This window comes from Triticum urartu, chromosome 6A (genome assembly GCF_056163025.1).
Source record: "Triticum urartu cultivar PI428250 chromosome 6A, HENAU_Tu73, whole genome shotgun sequence".
Classification (NCBI taxonomy): Eukaryota; Viridiplantae; Streptophyta; class Magnoliopsida; order Poales; family Poaceae; genus Triticum; species Triticum urartu.
In genome coordinates, this window is record NC_141878.1 from 440,971,273 (window position 1) to 440,979,207 (window position 7,935).

Below are 7,935 nucleotides of genomic sequence, written 5' to 3' on the forward strand. Positions count from 1 at the left end.
AGCAACTAATTGAGGAGCATTCATTGGAAGCCTTACCAAGGGTTACTTGGGGTGAGCTGAGAGCGTGCCATAGTCGTCGCCACATGTCACGCTCTGAATGTTCGATCCGAATTTTGTTTCTATTCTATTTTATTTTTCTGCACGCGTTTTGGCTTTTTAGATGGGTTTTCCCTAGTTTTTTCGGCTTTACGGTTTTCCGCCCGTCTTTCTTACCTTTTGGATAAAAAAAATTGTAATTTTTTCTTTTGTCTAAAGAAACATATTTTTCTTTTTTTCCTTCCGTGAGAGGCATGTCCGTGCCTCTCGAAAACGAAAAAAATGCATATTTTTACTTTCGCGAGAGGCACGGTTTTGCTTTCGCATGTTTTATTTATTTTTTTCTTTCGCAAGAGGCACGATTTTTCTTCCGCGAGAGGCACATATTTTCTTCCACAAGAGGCATGGCCATACCTCTCGAAAATAAATAAAAAACACACGTCTTTTCTCTTCCGCGAGAGGCATGGTCCGGTTGTTTCTGAAAAAAGTTCGTCAAAACTTATCAACATGTGATTTAATTTTGAAAATCTCGACCCGAGGAAAGGAACTTCTTGGGCCCAAAGCGTGCCCATTTTCTTCTCAAGCGTGCCCATTTAAGTGCCTACTTGCCCACAGCGGGCTGACGGTGCGCGCGCGCCCGACGTTCGCGCCTTCCCCTCCTTGCTACCTCAAACCGGAATCACCAACAGAATCACCATATGCATCCACCGCCCAGCGATCGATGGGTGACGCCCCCTCCCTCCCATGGAAATTCCGGAGACTAATCATATCACCTCCCTTCGTTCGTCAGTTCAAATCTATTGCGTCGAAGGACGGGGAACCAGGGCGAGAGATCGGGCGCCATGGACGGTCTCGTGAATGGCTTGTCTGGCGCCACGCACGGCGGGGCTGAGGACGCCGCGTCTAGGGCGGCCAACCGTGCCGCTGCCGCTCCAGGGGAAGGGGACTGCCAGGAGAGAGCCCGGCCGACGTGGGCCGAGGTGCTCGCGTGCTGTTTGATAGAATGGCTATGTAGGCTGTAAGGAAAGAGAGTTCGGTTGTGGGGTCGTCTGATTGGAAAAAGTTCTGATAGTTTGAACTGAAAGTTGACTACCGTTTGGAAAATCTGATTGGAAGGAATGGCAGTCGTACCTATATCAGTAAATTATAGTAAGATTCTGTTTCATGGATTCTGATTTCTGAACTTCTATTGACTGTATGAAGAACTCCGAGGAATGGAAGCGATACAAAAGACCACCTTCTGAACAAGAATACTCTGAGGATGTCAGTCAGCTCCGCCATGGTCTAAATGTAGAGCCTAGCAGGGAGGAGCTCAATCATTTGCCAAAGGCATGCTGTCCGCTATGGGAGCTTGACCTGAACCGTCTCCTTCCTGGTAACGACTACACAATCGAATGTGGCCAAGGGAAGAAGGTTTATCAGAAGGGTGACATGGCATCTGAAAACTTGTTCAGCTGGCTGAAGGATGACGTACTGCGGAGGCCTACATACTGTCGCTTTTGTGCACTTGTGGACAACTACAACCCACGCCAAGGATACAAGGAATTAGTCACTCAGCAGGACAAGAATGAAGAAGCTGCTTTTATTGAGGAGATTGCTAGAAGTGCACCAATCAAATACTTACACCGGTATCTGGTGCTGAAGGGAATCACGTCTCAGGACCAGAAGGACTTCAAGAAAATGCTGGCATCCCTGTGGTTTAATTTGTATGGAAGGGGTGATGCTCTGGTAGCTCTTCTGCCTTTGAGCATGTCTTTGTAGGAGAGATCAAGGGGCGGTGTCGAGGTGAGGATGAGGTCACAGGCTTCCACAACTGGATTCAGGCAAGTTATTGTGTTATTTCAGCAGCATGGTTCCATTATCTGAAAGACATGTTATCATGGTGCTGTGTGACTAATATGCAGTTTTACCTGGAAGAATCCAAAGGCAATGTGGATTACCAAGGGTACATATTTCCAAAGAAATGCGGGGACCTGGTGAGTCTATGATCTGAACATACATGGCACATGTTTATATCGCAACTCGTATGGGTCTTAAAAGGTCTTATGCTGAATTGCTTGTCTGCAGCCAGACTCTGAGACACAGCTGCTCACCATTCAGTTTGAGTGGCATGGCTTGCTGAAATCTGTACCCAGCACATTGGTTGGTCAGTCCTGAGTTTGAGATTGCACTCTACACGCTCTGCTTCTTGGGTATTTTGGTTTGGCACTTCTGTCAAAGAGTGCATACTTACTTTGGCATAATAGTTCAAAATAACATCACATAAGGTTTTGTTTTATGCTATCAAGAATGGGAAGCATGAAATGAACTTGTACAAGTAGGAACTCAAGGCGCTTGTTCGTCAATCTTTAGGTTAATTTCTTGTCAAAAGTGAAGAATTGACAAACCTGTATGTTGAAGGAGGAGGTATATAAATAATATCTCTTTCACATCTTGACATGTTGAAAATAGCAGTCAATAATATAACGCAAAATTATATTTCATACCTAAGGTACCATCTGCAAAGTGCCATTTACCGATATCAGACCTCAAATATATGGCTAGCAACTGCAGAAACAAGACGCCACCATTTTCAATGTCCACTTTACAAGGTTGGATACACGGTAAAACATAGAAAACAGACTCATTTCATACCTACATTGGTACTGTATAAACAACCCTTCACATCAGGAACTCTCAAAGTCTCAAGTTCCAAATATGCAACTCAACCTAAAGAACTACGTATGAAGACAAGTACACAAAACATTAGATCTTCTAAAGGTTGTACACTGATAAGGAGGAAAAATCACCATTAGTGGATTTTTCTTCATAGACGCATCACAATGTACACGGAGTCTAGGACATTAATTGTTACAGAAGATCACGTTGGAGTTGGAGCAGCGGCAGCCTTCATGAACATGAATCTCCTCCTTGCGATGCTGTTTCCATTTTCACCTAGAGCAGCAAGGTGAAGCATCCGCCGCCTTGCTGAAGCCACGGCAATATCGTCTGCTGTTGGCTTACCCTGGACATCATGAGGTGGCGAGTTGCCCTCTGATGTGACACTTTCGCCATCCAACTGCTTGAGCTGCATCACTTGCTTTAGGCTGTCAGCCACCTGTCTCATGGTTGGACGGTCCCTTGAGCGCTTTGCAAGGCAGGTGTTGGCCAACTTAGCAATTTCTCTAGTTCCCTGCCTAGAGTAACGGCCTTCGAGTCTTGTATCTATAATCTTGCTGAACTGCTTACTTCCGGCAGGATACTGCTTTACCCATTCCAGCAGTTTCTGCTCATTCTTGGGGCGGTTCTTATCCATAGAACGTCGTCCGGTGAGGATCTCATAGAGTACTACTCCAAAGCTCCAAACATCACTCTTGGTGGTGAGATGGCCTGTCGCGACGTAGTCTGGAGCCGCATAACCATAGGTTCCCATAACCTGATTATGATAGAGCAAATTGTTCCCATAAGGAAATATTCTTGAATGGGTGGATGCAGCATGAGGAAACTCCATTATCTTGCTCTGAACTATAATTAACACGTACCGCTGTAGACACATGAGTTTGATCTGCTGATGGCCCTTCCCTTGCTAATCCAAAGTCTGAAAGTTTCGGTCTAAACTCCTCATCCAGCAGAACATTGGAAGCTTTGAAATCACGATATATGATCTAAAAAAATCCATGAAATTTGATCATAAAAATGATGACATTTCTATGCTATTTTCCTAAGCAAAATCAAAACCTGGAAGGTTGGAGATAACACTTATTTTAAAATCCTTCCCTTAACAAACAGGAAATAATATTCATGACATCCATTTTCTCGCAACTATGCGGTTCAATTAGTATGATCACTGCACAACATAGTTCCATCCAGAAATTAATGCTTTAGCACACATGTTTTAACTTGCAAAATTAGTTGAAGCAACATGGAATGAGTACTGTATCCATCCAAGTTATGGTCAGATCGATTAGATTTATTAATATGATGAATTAACTGAATTGCAAATTCCAGCATTTACCGATATGATGTGGTGCTGCACGAATTTATGCATTTTTCACTCCCTGTTATTTGCAAATCAGGTATCGTTTAAGTTCCAAAATATGTTGTAGATAGTCATACAACATTGGCCTCACTCTTGTCCTACAATAATGCAGTATTCTCATTTCTCACACAAAGAATGCTGTGGAAAGTTGGCAAGCTGTACCTGAATCTCCAACCCTTCATGGAGATACATCAAACCCTGAGCAGCACCAAATACTATTTCCAACCTGACGCCCCATGGAAGAACAGGGTATGCTCGATTGAATAGATGATCATCCAGAGTTTTGTTCGTCATGAACTCATAGACAAGCAGCCTCTGAGGACCTCTTTCATTACGGGCAGCACAGTAACCGATGAGCTTGACGAGGTTTGGGTGCTCGACAACCCCTAGAAAATGAACTTCTGCCAGCCATTGCTTATGCCCCTGATCAAGGTTGGTAGTGAGACAAAGGGAACTCAAATACAAGTACTGAATGAATCGTTGACTCCTAGTAGCATCAAATAGTTGGACAATATAATGATACTACTCCTTCCAATCCAAATTAATTGGCACAGGTTTAGTACAACTTTCAAGCAGGTTTAGTACTGAAGTTGCACTAAACCTGCGTCAATTAATTTGGATCGGAGGGAGTACAATGCAATAACACTGAAAGCATCCAACCACGCATATACTTGGCAGAATTCACACTGCACAGATGTTTGATAGTATTCTCATATTGCATATCATCAGAAGGATTGCAGCCTTAGGCCACAGAGATCAATGAACTACTCCAACAACTGAAACAATTGTGCAAACCTTGTCCAATCTTAGGAAGCCAGCACGCGAAGAGCTGCTACTATAGGTCGCAATTGGCAAGTAGTACTAGTAAACTGTAGGGTTATATCCGGGCTAGATCTTACACTGAATCAACCTATGATGACGAAGAACATGACAAGAAAAAACAAGAGAAGAACACCGCCGAATGAAATTCCTAATTTTAACCATGGAAATAGAAATACTACCTGGTGGCCGCTGGTGTTGAGCCTTTTGATGGCCACCACGGTGCCGCCGGCGGGGCCACCGGGCAGGCGGACGACCCCCTTGTAGACGCTCCCGAACCCGCCCTCGCCGATTTTGAGCAGCCGGCTGAAGTCGCTGGTGGCGGCGTGGAGCTCCCGGAGGCCGAACTCGCGCAGGCTGCTCGCGCCCCGCTCCTCGTACAGCTCTGGGATGCTCCGCGCCGACGAGGCCGACCCCGACGACTTGCTCCCGCCGGGCCGCACGGTCGCGCCGGAGTCCTGGGACTGGCTCGTGGCCGCGGCCGACGACGACGCCGTCGAGCAGGTGGCCTCGGAGGTGAACGACGCGCCCGGGCCCCGCACCGGCCTCCCGTGCGGTCTCTTGCCCTTGCCCGCCCTGATCTTGCTCCTGAAGCGGCCGAGGCAACCCATTTCCCCGGAGAACGAAAGCTCTGCTACGATTTCAGCCTCGTGGTGGCCTTGTTTCCTCCATGCGCGTGCGTGCGTGCCTCCACCTCGCTCGGCAGCTCGAACCACGAGGGGAAAGGAGGCACCGCGCGGCACAAAGCCGCCACTGGGAAAGTCAATAAAACCGACGCGGAATGGTTTGACGCGAGAAGAGAGTGGCAGGCTGCATGGCGCCACCAAGGAGAACCCACGATGAATTTCACCAACCTTCCTGGTAGAACTTAAGTTTCGGCTGTTGTTTCTGAACTTGAATTTTGGTTTTACGCTGTGAGGCGGAGGAAGAGAAGAAGCAGAAAACGATGTGTGTGAAGACTACGGGTTACTACTACTACGTGCCTAAGTTTCTGAACGGAGTTACACTAACTAGGCATGGGATGGGTGGTCGTATCAGTCAAACGAAATGGTCTCCGATGGCGACGGGAGAGGAGACGGGTGGGGGTTGCAATTGCAAATCGGAGGGATGGCTTTGACCCCACGTGCTTTTGCTTTTCTATACGTGCCAAACTAGTCATCGTATATCTTCCCTAAAAAAAGAGTACCCCAACTATGGTAGTTAAATAATGTCTGCTGGGAACGATTGGTACTCGCTCCCTCTGTTCCATAATGCAGTGTGTATGGATTAGTCCAACTAAGCAAACTTTAATCAAATTTACAGAGAAAATTATATATATATATATATATTATATATATATATATATAATGTTATTATTCATCATTCAGGGTGCAGAATAAGTTATTTTTCACCCGAGGTAATCTTATGATCATTTCATAATTAAATTACGTTTCAAATTCAAATAGTTATATTTCTATTGATTCACTACGTAAAATTTGACATAAAAAAATAAAAATATAGGTCATAAGACAAGAGAATTTACAGTTTATGTGTATTTTAGACTATGTTTTTACGTTTGTAATTTTACATAACATAAAATATTTTTTACGGCAATTATATTTTTTCTTATGGTCGCTTTTTGCGTCGGAAATAAGATAAAACTTACGGAACGCAAATTTACGGTGCATTGATGGTAAATGGGTGAGGAATAGTTATTCTTCACCCCCCTCTATTTTATCATCAATGCATCATAATTTTACGTTCCGTAAGTTTCGTCTTATTTCCGACGCAAAAAGGGACCGTAAGAAAATATATAATTGCCGTAAAAAATATTTTATGTTATGTAAAATTACAAATGTAAAAATATAGTCTAAAATACACATAAAATGTAAATTTTCTTGTCTTATGACCTATATTTTTGTTTTCTTATGTTAAATTTTACGTAGTGAATCAATAGGAATGTAATTATTTGAATTCGAAACGTAATTTAATTATGAAATGATCGTAAGATTACCTCGGGTGGATAACAGTTTATTCTGCACCCTGGGTGATGAATAGTAACACTATATATATATATATATATATATATATATATATATATATATATGGTGGGTCTATTATAATAACACCTCTTAAGACCTTATTCACATAAACACTATTCTGATCACGGGATCAGAATAATATTCTGATCACAACCTGACCTGCCCCACTAGTAGTACGTTGAACTTCCCTGTGAACTAGGTTGAACTTCCGCCAACATTGCCCAAATGGGGCTTGCGATATACCGTTGAAAAGCTATGGACCCCAATATCATGACCCAACTTAAATTTTTGGCAAAATATAAGCGGTGTCGTGGTTCTAAGTCTGACATCAATGTAGGGGGGTAGGTATGGAGAGGCAAGATCTTAGCTATGGAGTAGTTGTAAGCACACGAGGTTTACGAGTTCAGGCCCTTTTCGGAGGAAGTAATAGCCCTACGTCTCGGAGCCCGGAGGCGGTCGACTGGATTATGCGTGTATGAGTTACAGGGGTGCGAACCCTTTACACTAAGGAGGGGGTGGCTTATATAGAGTTCGCTGGACCCCTCCGGCCCTCAGTTGTGCAGGGTTTTAAATACATTAAGGTCGGGCGTTACTGGTAACGCCCCTAATAAAGTGCTATGATGACCATAAAAGCTACTTAATAACCGACCGTTAGCGTGCGGAGTGCCTTTAGGTCTCCTGGCCGTCGAGTGGTTGGATCTTGGTCGAGTGATTGCTTCTTGGTCGAGTGTCTTCGAGTCTGTCGAGTGGAACACCTCCAAGTCGATTGAAAGGTGATTTCTTCTAGAGATGTCCTTGAGTAGGGCAGTTGGGACAGGTCCATGACCCTACCCTAGGTGCATAGCTTCATCATTAGCCCCCGAATGGATCGAGGTTTGAGTGGGGAAGGAGTTGAGAACTTCTCCGACTCATTTTTCATGCCATGAGCATATCTTGTTTCGGATCAATGAACCTGAGTGATGACAGCAACTTCCTTTTCAGTCGCCTTGATCCATTCTTAGTTTTTTGTCGAGTGAGTTTCTTTACTTGAAAGGCTCCGAG

General features: G+C 44.3%; 1 protein-coding gene and 1 pseudogene across 2 annotated transcripts; one reads left to right on the plus strand and one right to left on the minus strand.

The window, feature by feature from the left end:
* Positions 1-640: 640 nt before the first annotated feature.
* LOC125513922 (uncharacterized) lies at positions 641-2,420 on the plus strand (annotated as a pseudogene). Its single transcript, XR_015608449.1, has 2 exons — positions 641-2,012; positions 2,104-2,420. The product of XR_015608449.1 is annotated as an uncharacterized LOC125513922 (transcript).
* A 213-nt stretch (positions 2,421-2,633) lies between these two features.
* Positions 2,634-5,816, minus strand: LOC125513921 (putative serine/threonine-protein kinase PBL19). The gene is made up of 4 exons (XM_048679134.2): positions 5,056-5,816; positions 4,217-4,477; positions 3,558-3,680; positions 2,634-3,451 (listed from the first exon to the last, which is right to left on the minus strand). The coding sequence occupies exons 1-4, from the start codon at positions 5,482-5,484 to the stop codon at positions 2,897-2,899; spliced, it is 1,368 nt and encodes a 455-aa protein (XP_048535091.2). The 5' UTR covers positions 5,485-5,816; the 3' UTR covers positions 2,634-2,896.
* Positions 5,817-7,935: the final 2,119 nt, after the last annotated feature.